General features: G+C 38.1%; 1 protein-coding gene across 3 annotated transcripts in view; it reads right to left on the bottom strand.

The window, feature by feature from the left end:
- ADAMTS20 (ADAM metallopeptidase with thrombospondin type 1 motif 20) overlaps positions 1-24,590 on the bottom strand; it is a 185,399-nt gene that overhangs the window by 86,713 nt on the left and 74,096 nt on the right. For all 3 annotated transcript variants that reach the window (XM_037514122.2, XM_054696288.1, XM_037514123.2), the window contains 8 exons: positions 22,018-22,163; positions 20,445-20,626; positions 20,210-20,346; positions 10,677-10,794; positions 8,105-8,200; positions 6,767-6,933; positions 6,049-6,178; positions 824-950 (listed from right to left, as the gene is read on the bottom strand). In XM_037514122.2, the coding sequence (XP_037370019.1) occupies positions 824-950; positions 6,049-6,178; positions 6,767-6,933; positions 8,105-8,200; positions 10,677-10,794; positions 20,210-20,346; positions 20,445-20,626; positions 22,018-22,163 (1,103 nt within the window). The remainder of the gene's footprint in view (positions 1-823; positions 951-6,048; positions 6,179-6,766; positions 6,934-8,104; positions 8,201-10,676; positions 10,795-20,209; positions 20,347-20,444; positions 20,627-22,017; positions 22,164-24,590) is intronic.

Raw genomic sequence — 24,590 nt, 5'->3', positions numbered from 1 at the left:
CAGAGTCTCTTGTGCTTCTCCCACCCTTGTTTAAGCCCCTTTCTCTTCTCCTCCCCTGCTGAAAGTCTCTGATTCATAGTTGCCTGCAAGTATTTTGTCTTTTTTTTTCCTTATCCCTTAATTTGGTCCCCCTATATTCCTCCTATAAGTGAAATAATCCAATATTTCTCTTTTTCCTTCTGGCTTATTTCACTGAGCATCATCCCCTCCAACTCTATCCATTTGCTGCGAATGGTATGAGGTTATCTTTGCTGACTGCAGTTATAACTGACTTGCTCTATGGGGTTACTGTCCATAGCTTTACTCTCAGACCCATTTTAAAAAAGCCCAATGACAAATTTAGGTTGGCAGAAAAAACTTCCCTGTCATGAGCTAGGACCACATTCCTAATGTTAAATGGACAAAATACTGACAAGTCATCAGAGAAATCAATCTACTGATTCCCTAATCTACAAACTTAAGAAATTTATTGAGTCATCAGTTCAACAGAATCATATTACAAAATTTATTGTTTCATATCTTTAAACCATGGCTTTTCAGATTAGCGTTTACCTATATTTTACAGACAAATGTTTCCACTTCCTGATAGAATCCTATCTATTGGCATTCAGCAAACAGTGCGAATGAAAATTCCAAGCAATTACTGAATTTCACAATAAATTAGTGAGTCTGAAATTCATTAATGGCAGGGACAAAGGATCAACATTACTTACATGTCTGCTCTGTGGCAGGCCCTGCACTTGATGTTTTGGTTTTTAAATTATTTATCCACTTTAATCTAGTTATAATACACTGGTTACAGTATATATTATTTCTCTTTTACCTTAGTTCACAGTCCATATTGCAGTTTTCGGTCACAAAGAGTGGAAGTGGTAGGTGGTTGCATCTTTGATCAGACACGACCATATGATCACTCTTGCGGATGCAGGTAATTTTCCTTCCATGAAGACCTTGGCCAAAGTCAAATGAAATTTAAAAATTAAAGGAAAATTCATGTAATTAGATGTTTCATAGTTATTTAATTCTGCTAATAGCCCAAAGTATTCAGTTAAGCTGGCAAAAAAGTCCAACACAGCACAAAGTTCAAATATTAATCTTGTCAAGCAGGACTTTCTATCATAAACTGAATCCTGGGAGATTAGAAAGTTTGTTTAATGAGAGAATAAGAGAGTAAGACAGTATGGACTAGAATGAAATTCATGATAACTAGATGGGGGACTCTTAGTGGAGAACTGAGTGGCCTGGCTGGTGCTGATGTACATAGTAGACTGAATGGCTGTTCCCATTTTTTCTCTGTAAGAACCACACATCTCCATTTGCTGCAATGTTACAGCAACCTCCTGCTCACTGCTATCAAGCTTGTATCAACCAACTCACATAAGGGGATGGGATTGCTTCATCAGCTATAAGTAGAAGCTTTACAAGCACTTCATGCTTCTGCCTGCTTTCTTACCCCTTTTCCCTCTATCTCTAAAAAAAAGGCTTTCCTGGATGATGCTGATCTATAAAGCTTGGAATCATGACTGAAAAAGCCTTGAGAAGTCAATAAAAGAATAGTGGCTGTCACAGTTTCAGGAAGATGGTGGTGTTCCAGGGCAACCCCAATGTGAAATGGGGTGGCCTGACTATGGGGTCCCCATCCACATGCTTAAAAGGGATTTATAATGAGATTCAACTGCAGGCACACACAAAAAGGTCAATATAGGGTTTATTTACAAAAAGAGGAAATGAAGAAAGGAATAACTCAGGGAGAAATAGAGGTAAGTTGGTGAATGTGTCCTACCAGTTCTGCTGAGCTGGAACCCCAATAGCATGTTGAAGCCCGGCAAAAAACCAAAGGTCCCAAAAGCCACATGCCTGGTTATAAACCAAACATGGCTGCTTAACTCCACCCTCAGTTCCCAGCAACCCTCCCTTTGGTGGTTATGGCACTATGGGATTTGTAATCCTTGGTGCCTTGGATCTCTTTGGTCTAGGGTAGAAGTTGGGCCCATCAAACCTATGTGTGGAGTTTGTTCAGGACATCCTTCTCCCCCCAACAAAGGGAGGGATTTTTGGAACAGTGAAAAGATTTTGTTTTATACCATCACATTGGATACATGTCAAAATACTTTTGTGAAACCCAATGCAATGTACAACACAAAGAATGAAGCCCAATATAAAGTGTGGACATTATTTAGTTAACAATAAAGCATCAGTGGTAACAAATGTGCCACACGAATGCAAGATGTTAAATAGGGAAAGTGGAGGAGGGAATGTTCTGTACTTTCAGCTCAATTTTTCTGTAAATCTAAAACTTCCCTAAAAATAAAGTCTTTTAATATTTAATGACAAGCATACAGATATCAAACTGGAGAAGCATCATAGCCAATTTGCAGTCAAAACATAGTAGGAGTAAGAAATAAATCCTTGTTCAAAGTCAGAGAGATCTGGCAGTTGTTTGGATGTCACATAACCCCAGTGAAGGCAATCTAAAAGTGGTTATATAATGAGTGAGCGGACTGTGAACTACATATTTTCTGCAATGAGGCGACAGTAAAGAATTTCAAGTAGTCAGGATATGATCGAATTTCTACTTGGTCAACTGTATTATTTCCAGTTAGCTAAAATAAATTTATATTTTTATCTGTTCCTTCCTAAATATCCTCTGAAATAACCATAAGGTATTTTGGAAAGGCATATACCTAAAATACAAAAAAAAAAAAAGAGAGTAAGGAAACAGAGCAGGCAGAAAAAGAAATTTTAAATATGAAAATAGCTACTTAAAAAGCCAAGGAAGTTGAAACTTAAGCCTGAGGAGGGGGAAAGTGAATAAAAAACAAATCATTCTTGCCACAGAATCCAAGAACAGCTCCCCACAGGGTGAGTGTGCCAGGGGAAGGCTGAGAAGATGGTGAACTAACTGGAAAGTATTTACAAAGAACAATCAGCCTCCCACCCTTACACACCAAATGTGAGCCACATATGTATATTTCCTACCATATCGATAGACTAAAAAAATATAGGTGAAATTAATAATAGTATTTAGCCTGAGATATCCAAAATATGAACATTTCAGTGTGGTATCAATATAAAAATTGATAATATATTTTATATTACTTTGTTACAATGTCTTCGAAATTCATTTTGTACTTCATACGTAGAGCATGCTTCAATGGCCTAGAAAAATGCGGCAATGACTACCATATTGAACAGCTCCAGAAAAGGTGAACTTGAAGTATAGACACTAAGGAAAGTTGAGGAAGCATTGCACTGAAAATTGGGTGACTGAGTAAACATCTCCATATTGAATTATAAGATCCAGGCTCACTGGATTCTTCATTTCTGGCTGGTTCCAAACCAATTATATTACTTTCCCATTTCCTCACTAACCATCAGAAGATGGGAGAATTCCTCTCTTGGGAGACTTTTCAGCCCCAAAAGAAAGTTAAACTGACAATGACAGTGAAGGCTCCCCGTCATAGGACACATGGGAGGGCTACTGATAATACTCATAATGAGGCCCCTATTTGATTTGTGTGAGCCACAGGGGACTTTCAACGTGCATCTTAGTAATTCTTAAATGTGAACAACCAGCAAAGTTCAGCAGACACTTTAGGAAGCCACTTACACAGACCAAAATGAATGAAAACAAAATAGAACTACAATGAAACAGGTATGTCAGGGAACTGAAAGAAGCTTAAAGATGATGATTAATATCTTCATAATACATAATAAAAGGTACTGCATTAATGAAACAAAAGCTACATTTTAAGAAGAAGTATTAAAATAATTATGTAAACTGAGAGAAGAAATAAGAAAATAATCAGTCCAGGAAGTCACACAACCAAACAAAAACCTCAGAAAGGGAGGAAATTTAATATCAGGAAATTATTTAAGAAATAAAATAATGTGGTGAAATTTCTCAAGACAAAGGATGTATGTATCCAAATCAGAATGGCACCCTAACATCCTAAAAGAGATGAAAGAAACACCCACATCAAGGTACATTTTTCTGAAATTTCACAGCTCTTGAATTAAACAGTCCTCAAACTTCCAGAAAAGAAAGTATTACATACAAGTACAGGAAATCAGACAAGGCTTTCAATATTTTAAGGAACATGATCTAAGTTAGAATTTTACGCTAGTCTATCTACTGATCAAATGTAAGTTTGGGGAAATGCCATTTTCAGATATTAAAGGGCTCAAAAAATTACCTTTCTTTTTCAAGAAAATGACAGGTTCTACCCAGTGGGGAAAGAAATCAAAAAGTGGAATTCATGGGATTTATAATTACATGGAAACCAACACTGGAGAAAGTTGAAGAGAATTCCCAGGATAACAATGAAAGGGAATCTCAAAATAACAACCATATAGCAGGTCTAGAAAAGCAATTCAAAATAGAGCAAGAGAAAAGAGCTATGGTAACAACAGATGAAGTGAAAGGGAAGAAAAACCAAAACCAATAGATTAAATAATGTTCTTGAGACTATAAAGACAAAATTTTAAGTTTTTGCTTTGGGGACAGATAGCTTTCAGTACACAGAAAAACAAGTAAACAAATGACATCGACTGGATTTAACTTTAGAGAAATCAAAATGTTATTCAGAAAGGGGCAATATAATAATAGTGCCCTGTGGAGAAGGCCCCTGGAGAGCTGCTTAGAAACCTCTCCTTGTTTGTCTCCCCAACCTTCTCACCATATCTTGTCCAACCTTCCATTTAGTCTGCTTGGTGAGTTCCCCACATTTTAGGGTGATCCTCCACTCGTTCCTAGGACTGGTTCCTAGTTGGCCATTTTATTAACACAGAACAGCTTTCCCACTCAAAGCTGAAAGGCTGGCCTCAGTTCCCAGAACTCACATTCTCTTATGGAAAATATACCCAGGGTCTTTCTGTCAAAATGAATTTCTCCTTCTGTGTTACTCCAGCTCTTTGTTTCTACTGATATCATTCATCCAGTCAGCCTTGCATCATCTACTGCAGTCTCCCTACTGAGATACTGTCCAATAGGAATGCCTGGGCCTTAGAACCACTGTCCCAATATTATAGGACCAAGTCTATGCTTTTTATTGGAATGGAATGACACCATCCCTCTAACACTTTGAGGTCAGTTCATTTGACTATCCCTCAAATTTCTGGTGACTGGTCACTGCCTCTGGCCACTCTCCTTCTCTTAGCTCATCTCCACAATGAGCTAAGCATCCTCTTTTCTGACCTTCTGCTGCCCAAATTCCCAAACCTTTTCCCTAGTCCCTATGAAAACAGCTTTTCCACTCTATCAAACCTCGCTATGTCTTCAAACTTATCTCTTCATAGACTGTTCCCGCTACCTTTTCTATGATCGTCTCCAAGCACACCTATAGCTTTATACTTAGCACTTAAAATTAAAGTAATTTGCTCATGCCTTCTGTTTTGTCCACTAGGCTTTAAGACTTGAAAGCAGAATCAGGGTCTTAGTTTGAAACAAAGTAGTCCCACAATAAATTTTTATTGATTAGAACATATTATAATGCAATTAAGTATCTCTGATTAAAGTCTGATCAAAGACTCCAGTTTCCTCATTTTCATTACTGTGGTTCCCTGCTTTTCCATTTCCTAGTAGGATCCTTTCAGTTATTCATGCTATCAGGGCAAATATTTTCCCTGTGGTCACAGATGGGGAGTAAAAGAATCAAAGAATGTTTGATACCCCAACACTATATGGAAGAGATAGGTTGCTGGAAATATGTTTGGAGAGGAGGTGTCAAGAAGACAGGTATTTCACTGGAAAATTGTACAGGAGTTTGAGAAACTTGCTGTAAGTGTGACCAAGAGATTGAGAATGTGAAAGGGAAGGAGCAGTATGGACTGCTGAAAAGGACACAATACGTGAGACCATTAATATAAGAAACAGAAAAAATGAGTAGGGAGAAAGGTAGGAAGGGAAGAAAGCCAGGAAAACTTTGCATGTCTGTCTGTGTGATATACTGCTTAGACAGTGGGGAGGATTCTGGAAGGCAGACTGTAAAATACCCCAAATTACACCAGCATGCACCAACTTTGTTTTTTCATTTCATCCCCATATACCTTGACACATTTTGGTGCAGTCTTGCCACGGGCCATATGGATCCCACACGAACAGGTCACTTGTCTCTTCCATAGGGATGTTAAAGGAATAATGCACATCAGGGTTGTATAAATTACCCACACACAAAACCTCAAAAATATGAAGGAGCATACAATTAATTCACCAAATATGCATTCTGTCTTTAAAAAATTCTATCAAAGTGACTTGGGTTTATTACATCATGCAAGTTTCAGGTGTAATTCAACTGATAAGTCAACTGCATATGGACTGCATTTAAGTTCAACACTCAAAGTCCTAGATGATGTCAAGGCAGGTGGTGAAACACCAACTAAGGTTTGCCATTAAGCCCGTGTGGAACAAAACAACGCTCATGAGCCCTGTGCAGAATATTTTCTTTGTAGCTTCTCCCTTACTACTTGAGGAAAAGATTCCAAGGAACTTACTGATTTCCACTTACTCTTTTGTCCTCACGAAAAGACACTGATTTGTTGTCATACATGTTACTTCTACATTTACCATTTTTTTAATTGAAGACAGTGGTTTACAGCACTGCATATATTTCAGACACACAACTTCCCACCTTGACATATGTATATAGCAAATGACAGCACCATAGGTCTAGTTCACTTTTATATTTAATAATAAATGCAAATAAATTAACCATCGCAGTTCTATATGAGTCAGGGCAAATTTTATTATCAACTTTAGAGAATTTACCTGCAAAACAAGTTCATCTTCCAGTCGATCAGTACTATTAATTCTTTCAATTGAGTTGTTTGAGCCACTATATTCAAAAATAGCTCCTTGAATGTTGATTTCCTTTTTTGACATACTTACAACAAAATTTCCATTCAAAAGAAAATTCCCTTGAGTGTCAGATAATGCTGCAAAAGGATAGTGTTCATGAAACAGTAAAATCAGTCAATAGCACAGAAAATAATTAGAAATTAAAGAATGTAAGTGAAAATTAGTAGTAAGGAAATAAGCTTTATTTTACTGTAGTGTAATTTTTTTATAGAGGGGGCATTGGCATGACCACTATAAAGTAATTCCACAGTATTTAATACACTTACAACAGTTATAATGCTGTGCAAATACCATCTCTATTTAGTTCTAAAATGTTTTCATCACCCCAAAGGGAAATCTCTATATGGGACCTTATGAAGAAATGTTGTTTATTATAAATTCAGATTCCCAGTTATAAGCATCTATTCCTAGGAGGAATATTTCACATTTCATTAATGTGAACAGGGCAATCTTCCATCAGCTCTATGCCACCACCTATTCCAGCTTAATGAATTACAGTGAATTTTAAGGTGTTTCTCAGACAAAAGCAAAAGGTTTGTCAAACATTCTTTTTGTCTTTGGTACTATGTGAAATTCTTTAAACCTAAAAGCTAACTTCTAAAAAGTAACAATGTAAACAAAGCCTATATTCTAGAAATAGTTACACAATAATATATTGTGACCTTCACATTAACAATCAAGAATATAAAAGCTTAGCTCTATTTTGTTAGACCTTAAAAAAATGTATTTAAATGTTTTTACTACATGATAGAAACACTTCAGCAAATTATTTAAAACATTCAGTTCCTAAGAGGTCAATGATTAATTTTAGATAAAATAATTTTATTCTAAATACACATGCAACTTGCAATTGAATATAATCTTTGGTTATCTCTTACGGCAAAACTCTTAAAAGTACTTTTCAGAATCTGGTTCAATATTTTTAAAAACAGGACCTATGTATAGCACGAGAAGAAAACATGTATAGGCAGGGTGAATGGGTGGTAGGAATTGTATGGGGACTATAACCAAGATGAAAATGCATACATTGTACAAAAGTGAAAAATGATGTAAAAATATGTAGAATATTTTTTTAAAAAAGGAAAGAACACACATATAGGGAACCAGACAACTTAAACTCAGCAGGAACTGAAATTGCATGTTTGTTCAAGGGGCTCTTCTTGCCTTCCAAGAATTTACATCAACCACAGACCTCCGTGAAATTAGACACAAACTACATATTGGCTGCTGTTTACTAGAAATGTTTACCAAGGTAATTGTCATCTTCTGGTTTTCCTGAGTAGCTGTGCTGAAGAATATCAATGTTTGTTGCTCCTGTGGGAATCTTTACAACAATGTTATAACCTGCAATATAATTGTATATATGTTAAGTTCAACAAAAAACAAATGGTCCAGAGTTATTACTGCTGAGTCGTTGAAAAGCTGAAAAACAGAGTCAGATATAGTTTCATTTTATCTTTTAAAAAATGACATAGTGCCTATTCTTCTTGAATCAATGCCTTGTACAAAATTCTAGGACTGAGAAAAAATGGTAATTACCTAAAACCAGAGGGTTGGGGACATTTAAGATACAACCTTTCCTAATTTTCTGTTTGTCTTTTTCTTTTTACTTCTGGAATTCTAATATAGGATGGCAGTGAAGCTAGTATTTTAGTTCCTTAGATATTTAATACACGTTAATTTTTAATTTTGACTAATACTTTTACATTTTATACTTTGCAATGGGAAAAAAAAACAGATTTTCAAGTGCTATAAGAAACCCATGAGTTACTAAAATAGGCCTTTGTGAGTCACAAAAACTCAGTGAACAGAAAAATAATCAATATTAATGAGAAAGATATTTTCTTAAGCTTTTAGCTTATAGTATAAGCAGGAATCTACATAGGAATCCCTTTCACATAGCTGTTAAAAGTCTACTAACGAACTTGTCATGAGGAAAACAAAAAGTTAGTTTGAGAAAAATGAAAATATTATTTCCATTTTGTGAGTACTGCTCAAAAGATGAGGAACTGCCACATAAAATATGTGTTAAAGAAGAATGTTTTCTCCAAACTAAAAACATGCACATAACATAGTTATCCAAATAATCTCAGGATTCAGGTAACATTTAACCTTGCTCTAATGATATTATTCTAAGTTTTACCTTTTTCATATTTATTAGGATTGTTCCCTTCTATTTAAAAAAATTGAAAAAGGAGCTGTAATTTTTCTTATATACTAACATTGATAAATATCGAAAAAATGTAGGAAAAGGGGGATTTACAAGAACTTAGTTTGCAACCCTGATGTGAAATTATCTTGAAGGTTTTTAGAGCAGCCTTAATTTATTAATATCTCTTTAAAGGAACTGATCAACAATAATGTATTTTTATTGTTGAATGTTTGATGAATTTGCACATACTACATTATAGTTGTTAGAGGTGACCAATCAACAATTAATTGCAAAGGTGACATGACAAATGCTACCACCAGGGGGCAGCATTTCATTCAGACTTTGCAAAGGTTTAACTTTTTTCTATCTGCCAAGCAATTAATTCGTACTACAATTGTGGAAAGTTTAAATATTTGATTCAGTATGTGTGGATTTATACAGTAAAAAAAATCTTTGCTTGATACAGATAAATATGCACCATTGGTTATAATGGAGCGAATGTATGTGGCTCTCAGGAAATAATAAAAACAAGTAGAAAAATAATATGTTAAATCACCCAGTAATTAAGATTGATAACCATCAGCAAATTATGAAATGCAGTATACTTTTACACAGATAGAAATATAAATAGTGTTTTATTCAAACTGATTTCACTGTAGGAATTAATACAACTGAACACGTGAACACAAAAATTGAACAACAGGACTCTAAAAAATGAAACTGAACAACAGGACTCTAAAAAATACATTATTACGGCCTCCCTGGTGGCACAAGGGATTAAGCACAGCCCTGTGAAGCTATCCACAGCTTCTGCAGCACAAGTTCAATCCCGGATGGCCAGGGAGCTACCCACATGGCGCAGACCTCTTCTGTTTTACCCGCTGCTCCCCTCACCAGTGTATTTCAGCCAGTCTGACTGTTCTGTTCCCCACTCTGTCTCTGGTGAATCCTCTCACCAGCCCCCTCCATGCCTTTGATCTGTACCCCAGTTCTTGTATGCATAAATAAATGTTTAAAATAAATAAATAAAATTTTAAAAAATACATTATTGTTGATCAAGGAAGGTTGCAAGGAATATTTTTATTACCATAAAAGGAAAAAATGATTTCCTAGAAAATTTTAAAATGGAAAATATCTGCTATATTATATTCTTGTAACAATTTTGAAAAAAATGGTCAAATATCAATACATCAATTCAGATTCTACCTGGAAAAATCAAACATCATGATAATTTCAATCAATTTTTAAATTAGTGATTTCATTCTTTATCTTTGATAATTTTCAATATGTAATTAACAGTAAACAGAACAGATAAGCCAGGCCATATCAAAAGAAAAAAGAATTTCAAAGGATGATAAATATTGCAAGGAGTTTCCAGGAAAAAATAATAAATATATACATTTCATATTACAAGAACAATAAAAACACTTCATTCATTATGGGGAACTATTAATAAATAATTGTCAAAGAGCAGTGAATTTACTAATGTACTTTACATGTGATAGACCATTTAATTTTTGTATTTAGGAAATTCTTATTTAGCAATTATTTGAACTATGGAGCTGAACTTTAGAGAAGTAAAAATAATAAGTCATTGCTATTATACCTTCACGATATACTCCATCATGGCAAATGAAAGGGAAAAGTGGAAACAAATACACAGATTACCATAATGAGCGCTATTGAAGACGCCTGCCATGGTCCTGCATGAAGAGTTGTCCCCACCACACACTCCACATTTGTCTCTCTTGGCCTTGGAGTTCAACACATGGTCACAGCCAGCTTGCTTCAAAACAGAATAATGACAATCAACATTTAAAAATAACTAAGGTTAAGCATGTTACTTTACAAAGTTCTTTTCATAAATACCTCAATTAATAGGACATTTGATATCACAACATCTTTTCAGAAATCTTGTAGTACATTAATCTATTCACACATGTGTTGATGTGGATGAGTAATTGACATGGATGGATAAAAAGTGCTTTTCCCGTATCAAAATTGTATGGGGTATCATTGAAAAGGTAGATTTCCAGTATTCTGAATTAAAAACCTCAGAGGTAAGGCCTAGGAGAATCTTCATTTTAGCAAACATTGACAGTGAATCTTATACCCATTATCATTTGGAACCCACACTTTATTTTTGGGATAGAAGAATTAGGGTAGAAGGATGGGAGTGTGAGAGGACTCAATAGAGACAGAGAAGGGAGACGAACAGGTGGATTCACTGAAATCCACTGCTAAGGGGAGCAGGAGGCAATATAAGAGAGGTCTGCTGCATCCTGTGCGGGTCAGCTTCATGGCTGGGGATCAAACTCAGGCCTTAGCAGTGAGATAACTGAGATTTAATCCCTATGCCACCACAGATGCCCTGAAAACCACACTTTAAGTAAATATAATTCAAGGAGACAAAAAGTAACACACTAAAAAATATCCAAAAAATGCCTTTTATCTTTCATTTTTAATCTCAAGATGTTAAAACTCTGGGAATAAATTGAGCACATTTGAAAGATACAATTTCTGGGGTTTCCCTGCTGGCGAGGGCTAAGCATCAGCACTGTGAATCAACCCACAGCTACTGCGGCACGAATTCAATCCCCGGCCAGGGAGCTGATCACACAGCACAGCAAGACCTCTGCTGTCTCATGTGTTGCTCCCCTCAGCAGTGGATTTCAGTTACTCCACCTGTTCTGCTCCCTACTCTGTCTCTGGAGAATCCTCTCACCCCCGGCACCTCTGGCCTCTACCCCAGCTCTCGTGTGCATAAATAATCTAAAAAAAAGACACAATTTCTCCAAAATTAGTATCCAGCATTAATAAATGGCATCTATGAAAAGATAAATGAGTAAAGGCGTAAGTAAATCACTTGTCTCAGGGGTTTAAAAGTATAATGCAGCTCATCTCCATGCAGATGTTATACCTCTGAATAAGTGGCAATAACTGTTTTTTTCTTTAGAATACATGTCTAAACTTAATCATCAGCAAAGTTAAGAAAATGTGTTTTCTTCATAAATTTTATTCTACATCTGGCGGAGCAACATGGCGGCGAGGAGACGCTGCGAGTAAGATCTCCCATTAAAAAAAGTGAATAGGGAGGAAAAGCGGCAGGTCCCAGTGAGAACTGGGACACGGAAGATAAACTGGTGACGCCAGCGAACTGCCCGAAGAAGAAACTGGCCATAAAAGAGGACTAGAAGGGAGGGAAGCGCAGAACCCTGCTCCCCTCCCCCGCCCACAGAGGTGGCACTCTCCGACCGGCAGAGAGGAGGAAACAACAAACCAAAACGGCCAACAAGAACAAACGACTTAGCAAGCGGGACCGTGAGTGGAAAGGAACTATTGCAGCCACCACACCCCGTGAACGGGAGCTGAGGCGAACCCTGCAGGATTCGCCGCGGCGGCGAGCAAACGGCTCCGGGCGCCATTAGAGAAGAACAAAGACCCCGGGAGACGCGCACACAGCCCGGGCTGCCGGTAAGCTGGCGCGGGAAAGCGGCTCGCTCAGCACGCTTGAAAAGCAAGTGCAGACCTGGATCGCGGCTGCCCAGGTCCCCGCGCCTGCGACCTAGGCTTGCGGGGAGACGACCTAGGCTTGCGGGGAGACGCGCGGAGGTCCTCACTGAGGTGAAGGTCCCTCCCTGAGTGAGCAGGAACCAGGCGCCCAGGCACGGGAGCGGTGCAAAAGGCGCCATTCCCGCGCCACTGAACTGGGCTACAGCCCGCTTCCTGGAACTGAGGGCTTTGAACTGAGACCCGGGGCACGAAAATTCGGGGCGTGGTTTCTCCACGACAGTGGGGCACAAGGCAGACACAGCACCCCAAAGCTGTTGAGGTGTACCCTACCATTCCCGCTCTGTTCTCTGTCCCACGGGGTGGGGGGAGGCGAAAAACAGCCCCCCAAGGGCTCCAGGAGAGATCTCTGGCGCCACCTAGCGACCAGGAAAAAAAAGTCACTAACACCCTATAAAACAGGACATTTCTTAAGACTGCTTGAAAAGGGCAGAAGGTTTCTGGAGGACCCAGTGGCCAGCCGGGAAGTTATTCCACGCCAGGCCCCTTCCGACCAGCAGTCTGAGCCCACAGAGGGAGCAGGCACCCACGTCCGGGGCAGACCGGGTGTGCAGAAGAGTGTGCCTGAAACCGGAGGCGCAGGGACTGCATCCCGCTTCGCCATTTGAGAACAGGGACATTTCTTCAGTAAAAACTGCCTAAAACCAGCAGAAAGCTCCCCCAGAAGACAGAGATGGCTCCTGGAAGAGCCAGAGGGGAGCGGAGAAGTTCACCCAAGATGTCAGTCAGTCCGAGCAACACAGTGTCCCAACGCATACGACAAATTAGAAAACAGACAGTAGGGAGTAGAAGAACCACACGCAACCTAAAAACTCCTCAGGAAAGAAGCACACCACAAAAAGAAAACCACTCCCCAGATTGCAACGACAGCAACTTGGAAGAACTTCTGAGCCTTCCAGAAAGAGAATTTAAAATTGCCATGATTAAAAAAGTGATAGATCAGAAGAAGGAAATTGAGTCCCTAAAGAGGGAAGTAAGAGAAATGCAGGAGATCAAAGAATTAATGGAGGAACTAAAGAACTCTGGGAAAAGCAATGAAAGCAGAATAGATGAAATGGAAGAACGAATAAGTAATCTTGAAGACACAGAAATAAAAAGAACCAAAACAGAAAAGGAAAGAGAAGTACGAAGGAAAAAGAATGAAGAAAGACTTCGGGAACTATCTGACTCCATGAGGAAAGGAAATATAAGAGTTATAGGAATTCCAGAAGGAGAGGAGAGAGATGTAGGAACAGAGAAAATATTCATGGATATAATTGAAGAGAACTTCCCAAATGAGAAGAAGGAGCTGAAAATTGATATACAAGAAGCAAGAAGAACACCAAACTTCCACGACGAAAGGAAAAACACAGCAAGACACATAATAGTAAAGCTCCCAAGAATCCAGGACAAGGAAAAAATAATGAAGCTGACAAGAGGGAAGAAACAGATAACATTCAAAGGAAAACCAATCAGGCTGACATCAGACTTCTCTGAAGAAACACTACGGGCAAGGAAGAGTGGAGGGACATAGTCAACAGACTCCAAGAAAACAGATGCCAACCAAGAATACTCTATCCCGCAAAGCTCTCTTTCCTCCATGAAGAAAGAATATGGACCTTCCCAGACAAAGAGAAACTCCGGAATTTCATTGCGACTAAACCCCCACTCCAAAAAATACTACAAGGAATCCTAAAGCCAGAACCTCAGAGGGACGAATAACAACGAAAGAAGACCAAAAAAAAAAAAGTTATTAAAAGAATAAATAAAATCAAAGGAAAGACAAACATAATGGCAAATACAGATGCTAACATATCAATATTAACTCTAAATGTAAATGGACTAAACTCTTCAATAAAAAGACACAGAGTTGCAGCCTGGATTAAGAAACAAAACCCAACCTTTTGCTGTCTCCAGGAAACACATTTAGCTACAAAAGAAAAATAGGCTCAAAGTCAAAGGATGGAAAACAATCCTACAAGCAAATGGGCCAAAAAAGAAAGCAGGAACAGCTATACTTATATCAGATAAAACAGACTTCAAACTCAAAAAAATAAAAAGAGACCCCAATGGTCACTACATTATGATTAAGGGGACAATACTTCAAGAAGAAATAACACTCATTAACATATACTCACCAAACGAAAGAGCACCAAAATATATCAGACAACTGTTGTCCTCTCTGAAAACAGACATCAGAGAAAACACATACGTAGTGGGAGACTTCAACACACCACTATCAACAATGGATAGATCAACAAGACAAAAAATAAGTAAAGAAACTAAAGCTCTAAATAAGGACCTAGAGCATTTGGGCTTAACAGACATCTATAGAACACTAAACCCAAAAAAAACGGAGTACACATTTTTCTCAAGCGCACACGGATCATTCTCCAGGATCGATCACATACTGGGGCACAAGACAAACATCAACAGATACACCAAGATTGAAATCATACCAACCATCTTTTCTGACCACGAAGGCATCAAACTAGAAATAAATCATAAAAAGAAGGCAAGGAACTATCCTACCTCATGGAGATTAAAAGCCACACTACTGGAAGACCACTGGACTAACGAGGAGATCAAAGAAGAAATTAAAAAATTCTTTGAATTGAATTACAAGGAGGACACCAATATCCTAAATGTATGGGATGCAGCAAAAGCAGCAATAAGAGGAAAATATAGAGCAATAGAAGCTCACATCAAAAAACAAGAAAGAACTCAAAGAAACAACCTAATCTCGAAGCTCAAAGATCTAGAAAAAGAACAACAAAAAACCCCAGAACCTTAGAGAAAAGAAATAATAAAAACCAAAGCAGAATAAATGAAATTGAAACTCAAAAAACAATCCAAAAGATCAATGAAACCAAGAGCTGGTTCTTTGAAAAAATAAATAAAATAGACAAACCCTAGCCAGGCTCACAAAGGAAAAAGGGAGAAAGCACAAATACACAGAATCATAAATGAAAGAGGAGAAATCACAACGGACACAGCAGAAATCAAAAGAATAATCAGTAACTACTATGAACAGTTATATGGAAACAAGTTCAACAATCTAGAGGAGATGGACAAATTCCTACAACTCTACAATCACCCAAAGCTAGATAAAGAAGAAATAGAACACCTAAACAGACCAATTACAAGCAGCGAAATTGAAATGGTAATTGAAAAACCTCCCCAAAAACAAAAGCCCAGGACCTGATGGATTTACAAATGAATTCTACCAAACATTCAGAGACGAATTATTGCCTATCCTTCACAAACTCTTCCAAAAAATTGAGAAGGAAGGGACAATACCAAACACGTTCTATGAAGCCAACATTACACTAATACCAAAACCGAATAAGGACAACACAAAAAAGGAAAACTATAGGCCAATCTCCCTAATGAACACTGATGCAAAAATCCTCATAAAATTTTAGCTATCAGAATCCAACAATGTATCCATAAGATAATTCACCACGACCAAGTTGGATTCATTCCAGGGGCACAAGGATGGTTTAACATCCGAAAATCAATCAACGTTATCCAACACATCAACAGAAAGAAATATAAAAACCATATGATAATATCAATAGATGCTGAGAAAGCTTTCGACAAAGTGCAAACACCCATTCATGATAAAAGCCCTTGAAATTCTTGGGATACAAGGAACATACCTCAACATCATAAAGGCCATCTATGACAAGCCAACAGCCAGTATCATTCTCAATGGTGAAAAGCTGAAAGCAATTCCATTAAGATCTGGAACAAGACAAGGATGTCCACTCTCACCACTGCTCTTCAATATAATACTGGAAGTCCTAGCCAGAGCAATAAGACAAGAGAAAGACATCCAAGGAATCCAAATAGGAAAAGAAGAAGTCAACTATCACTATTTGCAGATGATATGATAATATACATAGAGACCCCCAAATCTCCACAGAAAAACTAATTCAACTCATCAATCAATTCAGTAAAGTGGCAGGATACAAAATCAACACGCAAAAGTCAGTAGCCTTCCTATACACAAACAATAAATCTGAAGAAGAAGAAATCAAAAAAACCACCCCTTTTATTATCGAAACAAAAAAAAATCAAATATTTGGGAATAAATCTAACAAAAGAGGTAAAGGACCTATACAAAGAAAACTATAAAACACTGTTAAAAGAAATAGAAGAAGACACAAAGAAATGGAAAGACATCCCCTGCTCATGGATTGGAAGAATAAACATTATTAAAATGGCCATCCTACCAAAAGCAATATACAGATTCAATGCTATTCCAATCAAAATCTCAATGGCATTCTTCAAAGAAATAGAACAATTATTGATGAAATTCATATGGAATCACCAAAAACCCCGAATAGCCAAAGCTCTACTGAAAAAAAAAGAAGGAAATGGGGCATCAGACTCCCAGACTTCAAACTATACTACAAAGCCATAATCATCAAACTGCATGGTATTGGAACAAGAACAGACATACAGACCAATGGAATCGAATAGAAAATCCAGAAATAAACCCACAGATTTATGGTCAACTAATCTTTGACAAAGGAGCAAAGACTATGCATTGGAGCAAAGAAAGTTTGTTCAATAAATGGTGCTGGGAAAACTGGGTCGCTACATGCAAAAGAATGAAGCTTGACCACTACCTCACACCATACACAAAATCAACTCAAAGGGATTAAAGAACTAGAATAAGACCTGAAACCATAAAATACATAGAAGGAAATATAGGCGAAACAACTACGGATTTGCACATCAAAGACATCTTTACAGACACATCACCCAAAGCAGTGATAGTGAAGAGAAAGATAAACAGCTGGGACTACATCAAATTAAAGAGCTTCTGCACAGCAAAAGAGACAATAACAAAAACAAAGAGAAACCCCACCAACTGGGAGAACATTTTTGCACCCAACACTAATGATAAAGGACTGATCACAAAAATCTGCAAAGAGCTGATAAGACTCAGCAACAACAAAGAAAATAATCCAGTCAAAAAATGGGCAGAAGAGCTAAAAAGAAACTTCTCTGAAGAGGAAATGCAAATGGCCAACAGACATATGAAAAAATGTTCAACATCACTTGTAATCAGGAAATGCAAATCAAAACTACCATGAGATACCATCTCACACCAGTGAGAATGGCACATATTAAAAAAACTAGCAACAACAAATGTTGGCGAGGATGTGGAGAAAAAGGAACTCTTCTGCACTGTTGGTGGGAGTGCAAACTGGTCCAACCACTATGGAGAGCTGTGTGGAGATTTCTGGACCTACTAAACATAGAGCTTCCATATGATCCAGCAATTCCACTCCTAGGTATTTACCCAAAGGACACAGAAACATCAATTCCAAAGAGCACCTGCACTCCTATGTTTATAGCAGCACTGTTTACAATAGCTAAGCTTTGGAAACAGCCCAAATGCCCAAAAATAGATGACTGGATCAAGAAGATGTGGTACATATATACCATGGAATATTACTCAGCATTCAAAAAAGATAAACACATGCAATTTGCAGCAACATGGATGGCACTGGAAGGGATCATGCTCAGCGAAATAAGCCAAAAAGAAAAAAGAAAATACCGGATGGTCTCACTCATAGCAGGAATCTAGAAAACTTAAATAAGGGACCAGGAAAATGAATATAAGAAAGTGAAAATCAAAATCAACAAAAAACTATGAACCAGAGACACTTTTTGGGGGGTGGGGGGCGGGAGGGGAAGGATTGGTGTCAGAATGGGCGTTTGCAATTGTATGGGGGAATATAAAAATAAAATTTAATATTTAAAAAAAAAAAAATTTATTCTACATAACGCAATTATTTTCAAAATAAAAATTTTATCCAGTTATTTTCTCCATATAGCATACATCTATAAATCCTGATAATCTTCATATTTTTTCATTGTGTATGTCATTTGGCTGTTAATTTAGGTAAAATATAGGTTTTTCAGGTCACCAAGTACCCTTTTTCTGAGTACTTACATGATTTCCAATGTGTATGCTTTTTTTTTTTTTTAATTCTCAGTAATGCTTTGGGTGTAAGGCCCTTTAATCACCTAAGTAACTGGTAATAGAGGATTATAGAAAGAACTGTAGGGTCCTTTTAAGTTTCACCTTAACCAAAAGAGTGAATTCATAAAGCTCAATTTGTATTCTTCATATAGCATTCACTATCCTACTCTCATACTCACCAAGCATTTTTAAGACTGCCATCTGCAAAAGAAAGTGCTTTAATTCAGAGTCTCATCTATTTTCACAAAGCATACTACTAAATGGCCCATCTATAGCCAATCTTCTAATCCAGCACATTGTTAGGATCTTCAGAATCACAAATATTGCTCAACTCCAAATCCTTCCAGGGAGCTCCGAGGATTTCAGAAAAAAGTAAATATAAGAACAATCAGCTCCATCCTTGGCCCCTTCCTTCCTTCCTCACCTTTCTAAAACCTACTCATCCTCAACTACTTCAAGCTTCATACCATCCATGGGCATTCTCGGAATGCTTTGCCATGGCCACATAAAATCGTGTCTCGTGCCACTTTCTGCATGACCTCAGAGCTCTGCAATCTGACTGCTAACACATCTACCCTAACAAATCTGCGACTGCCTGTGAGGCAGGGGCTCTGTTGCATTCTTTCAACCAGGTGACTAGAAAGGTATCTGACATCCAACAGGTACTCAGTAAATGTTACTTGAATGTGCACAGGAAGTAAAAGACAAGGCAGGAAGGGGGAATAATGGTGGGGAACACCACTTTTAACACAGAGGGAAAAAAGTTCACATTCAAAATACTAAAAAGACTTTCTAGCCCTTCTGTCCTATTATTTCTCTTTCTTAGGGAGTTGACCTCCTCACTCAGCTTGATTTTGAGTACCAAAGGCAAAACAAAATCAGCAAACTTACCTTAATGCTTCCTGAGCCACTCTTTTTTTTTCTTTTTTAAAGATTTATTTATTTATTTATACAAGCACTGGGTACAGTCAGAAGCGCGGGAGGGTAAGAGAATTCACCAGAGCCAGAGCGGAGAGTACAACAGGCAGACTGACGAAGTACACTGCTGAGGGGAGCAGCAGGCGGGCAGGAGAGGTCTGCGAGCCATGTGGGACCCTCGGCCGGCAGCTGGGGATCGAACCGGTGCTGTAGGAGCTGCGGGCAGCTTCGCAGCCCAGCGTTCAACCGCTATGCCACCGGGGAGGCCCCTGAATCACTCTTAATGACAGAGAACTGCCTAGTTACAAGTCTCCTAAGGCCACCCTGTAGACAGTATGAGCACAACACCAAAGGCTGCTGCACTGGGATTCACAAGAACACATTCTTGGGTCTCCCTGGTGGCTTAGGGGATGAGTCTCAGCACTATCACTATGGCCTGAGTTCGATCCCCGGCCAGGGAGCTGACCCACAAAGGGTTTAACAGACCTCTCCTGTCTAGCCTGCTGCTCCCCTCAGCAGTGTATTTCAGTCCATTCACCTGTTCCGCTCTCCACTCTGTTTCTGGGGAGTCCTCTCACCCCCAAACATCTGGCCTACACCCCAATTCTTCTCTCCCACCCCACACAAATTTTTTTTAAAAGAATACATTCTGAAGTAATAGAAGGAATATTTGAATAAAGAGACAAAATATCATTCTCAAAGTCACTTTAAGTATAATACATTTAGTTACCCGACACAGGCCTTGAACACAGATGTCATTGGTTTCAGTCCCACAAGGAGTACCATCGGCAACCCTATCCTTCAACTGGTAGAAGTTAGTGGTTCCAGCAACCCGACAGTAGAGTTTACAGCGATCTTTTATGGCAACTGTAACAACACGTCAAACATTGTTTGTACAATGAATGGCTGTGCTTTCCTAGGTCTCAAAAAAGTCTTACAATAAATGTAATATTTGGAGCACTTACTGCCACTGTACTTGGGGAGCCACCTCACATTAGGGGAAAGGCCACTGATGTTGAAATGTTCGCCATCAAAGTCAGAGCACTGCTTCTCACGAAAGTCTTGCTTGCCTTTTGGACATGAATCAGTGTTACATGACCGAAATTTCATCCTGCGGCCCACACAGAACTTTCCTCCGTTTCTTGGCCTAGTCAAATTCATTACATTTTGAAGCACATCAGTACAATATTTTTCTGCCATTTACTTCCAAATCTACTCCATTCTCTTCCAGGATCTGGTAACTACTGATGTCCCACTAATGTTTTCTTTTTGTTTGTTTTGTTTTTAACAAATGTAACAGGATATTTTAACTAATCTAAGACTAACAAATGCGAAAGTATCCATCTTAGGGTGGACAAGGCGGCCTACAGAGTGAAATAATATTTTAGTCATGATTAGACTAGCAAAGAATTAAGTGATGATGGGGATTTGTTTTAAAACTTCAAAAAATGGTTTCTTCATTTTCTAGAGAACAAAAAGAAATACTACTTGAGCCAAAGCAGAAAACAGAGGGAGATAACACCATGTTACATAAAAAAAAAAAAAATCTTTGTGCACCTTTGTGATATATATCCTTCCTGGCAGTTTAAAGAGTTTCATTACTAATTGTATCATCCATCTCTTTATATCAGGGATTATCAAAATATATAGAGTTTCACTGTCATCCATCTCATTATTTTCGGAAAAACTATTTGTGTCAGCATTTTTTAAAGACGAAGACTTCCAGGCTCCACCTATAGCATGGTGGAATTGTGAGGTTCTGATGAACATCTCCACTAATTACAACAGGAACACATTAAATTTTGCTTACAGCAAATTTCAGCAGGTCATGACTGGTGATGAGGGACAGACCCATGGATATTTTAATCTAAGGTTGGTGGCTTGCTATGGGAAAAAACAGGAAGAAAGTAAGAAGGCCATAGCCAGGGCACTGGCCAAGCCAGACAACTGGGGGAAAAAAATGGGACAAGCATGAATGGTGTGGATCACAGCCATTGCAGGGGAATTTTTTTAGTGGGGAAGGAATAAAAATCTATACCCACATGGGTGCTAGAACTGTATGATTAGTCACAAAGAATGTGGCTGCAGTGGTGCAGATGGGGGAAGCCCCTACCCTTTTGCTCCTAGGAGTCAGAGGGAGAGACCTGCATGTACCACAGTGAAGGTGGCAAAGAGACTGGACCCTGGAGTGTGGAATCTGTGAACAGTGGAGAGTATGGGCTCTGGGGAGCAAGGGAAGGAGACACAGCAGACATTTTTACACATGGAATGTCCACCCTGCACAATAAGACTGTCATCGAGGGTCTTTGCATTTCAGCATCCCCCCTCTCCTTCACTAGCCACCAAGTTAAAAGGAGGAGACAAAGAAACAAAATTGCAGGCACGGTGACCCAGCTGGAGAAATTCACATATGCCTAGGAGACAAGCATTTTAACACAAGATGGGAAAACTTAGAGACAAGAATAAAACTAATGTTTACTTTCTGGTGACTTGCTATAATCTTAACTTACAGTTATATTAAAAAAAAAAAAGACATACTTGGGACGATTACAGAGCCTGGTTGTACTTTTGATTCCACCTCCACACGTTCTGGAACAAGAGCTGTAAGGTCCCCATGGCCCCCATTCTCCATCCACAGGGCGTGTTTCCATCTCCTTGTTGACACACAGACCGTGGTGGCAATGCTGCAAAAACCAGCACAGGAGAAATGACTCTTGTGCATGGAAATGAAACATCACAGTAAGAATAATAGCAACATAATGATCATTAGAACAAGATATGCAGAATTTAAAGCAAAATGCTATTAATTCCAGAATATGATCACATCTGATGCCACTTTATGAACATTTTCTGAGTATCTACTGAGTAAATACAAGATCTATGACATTTAAAAAGTTAGATTTGCTGAGTCTCATCAGCTCTTTATAGCTTTTTGTGATCAGTCCTTTATCATTAGTGTTGTGTACAAAAATGTTCTCCCAGTCAGTGGGGTTTCTCTTTGTTTTGATTATTGTCTCTTTTGCTGTACAGAAGCTCTTTCATTCAAAGTAAATAATCCAATCAAAAATGGGCAGAAGAGCTAAAAAGAAACTTCTCTAAAGAGGAAATGCAAATGGTTAATAGGCATATGAAAAAATGTTCAACATCACTTGTAATCAGGGAAATGCAAATCAAAACTACAATGAGATACCATCTCACACCAGTGAGAATGGAACATATTAAAAGAACTACCAACAACAAATGTTGGCAAGGATGTGGAGAAAAAGGAACTCTCCTGCACTGCTGGTGGGAGTGCAAAATGGTCCAACCACTATGGAAAGCTGTGTGGAGATTTCTCAACCTACTAAAGATAGAGCTTCCATATGATCCAGCAATTCCACTCCTAGGTATTTACCCAAAGGACACAGAAACATTAATTCAAAAGGGCACCTGCATCCCTATGTTTAAAGCAGCACTATTTACAATAGCTAAACTATGGAAACAACCCAAATGCACAAAAATAGACTACTGGATCAAGAAGATGTGGTACATATACACAATGGAATATTATTCAGCAATCAAAAAAGATAAACTCATGCAATTTACAGCAACATGGATGGAGCTGGAAGGGATCACGCTCACTGAAATAAGCCAGAGAGAAAAAGAAAAATACCAGATGGTCTCACTCATAGTAGGAATTTAGAAAACCTAAATAAGGGACCAGGAAAAAGACTAATTATAATAAAGAGAAAATTAAAATCACCAAGCAACTATAGACCAGAGACATACTACTGGAGAGGTGGGGCGGTTAGGATCAAAATAAGTGGGGTGGGAATTTTTGCACAATGTATGCATTTTCATTTTGGTTATATTTCCCATACATTGTGCAAAAATGAAAAATGATGTAAGAATTATATAAAATAAAATAATAAAAAATAAAAATAAAAAGTTAGATTTGCTGTTAAGATCTAGTCTTAGTGGTAGAGGGAAAACCTATGGGGAAAACTAAGATAGTAAAATGAAAATTATTTTTTAAAACAAGCAAATAAAAACTCCATTAATAGAGCATTATATTATATATTATATTAATTACAAATATGTTATATATTATATTAATAGAGCATATAGCCATGTTCCCATTTATGTGAAATGTCACTCTCCCACTCACTTTGTTAACTTTCTACTCCATCTCATCCAAAGTGCCACAGACACTTTGTTCCTTACTTTCATCAAGAAAATGGGAACTTAAAGGAAAATCTGCCCACAACTTCCCAATACCCCTTCTATCTGCCCAAGAGCATTTGTGCCTAGTACTCCTCCTTCTCAGTTATCAGTAACTGAAAAAATCCATGGCCCTTGCAACTGCAACCCCCCCCCACCCATGTACTTGATATGCTCACTACTCAAAATATCACCCCAAGGATTCTCTCATCAATCCTGCCTCATCACCACTCCTGTCTCCTCTACATTAAAGCCAAGAGAAACGTGGTTCATGCACTGATGCTGGTCTATGAACTACTCGCTGTCAGTCTGTGAGGAGATGGCACATGGTGGCGAGTACTTGTCCCCATTCCACAAAAATTGAGGACATGGGCTGCGAGGAGTGAGTTTTAGAGTTTATTTAGCAGTAAGAAAACAGACAGCTCTCTCCTGCAGGGAGGGGACATCCGAAAACAGGTACCCCCAAAATGCTCATTTCTAGGGTCTTTTAGACCAAATATAGCTCCCTGTCGACCTATCCAGAATCTGTCTCAGAAATGAGCACAAAAATGAAGAATAAACCATTCAGAAGCTTATAGGATTCTGACCAAGGAAATTTTTGTTTATAAACCTTAACAATTAAAAATGATCTTACAGTTGATTTTGAACTGTGGTAAAATATACATTATATAAAATTTATTATCACCTATTTTTAAGGTTATTGCTTGGTGACATTAAGTGCAATCACATTATTGTGCAATCATTACACCATCTTTTCACAGAACTTGCTTAATTTTCCCAAACTGAGACTCTATACCCATTAAACAGCTCCTACTCTCCCTTCTTCTCAAAACACCATTCTACTTTTTCTTTCTATGAATTCATGTACTCTAGATGTATCATAATTGAAGTCATACAATCTTCACATTTTT

The sequence above is a fragment of the Talpa occidentalis genome, unplaced genomic scaffold, assembly GCF_014898055.3.
Source record: "Talpa occidentalis isolate TD23 unplaced genomic scaffold, MPIMG_talOcc4v2.1 talOcc4.16, whole genome shotgun sequence".
NCBI classification, from domain to species: domain Eukaryota; kingdom Metazoa; phylum Chordata; class Mammalia; order Eulipotyphla; family Talpidae; genus Talpa; species Talpa occidentalis.
Note: the sequence above shows the minus strand (reverse complement) of the source record. Positions and strands in the feature narration are given on the sequence as shown.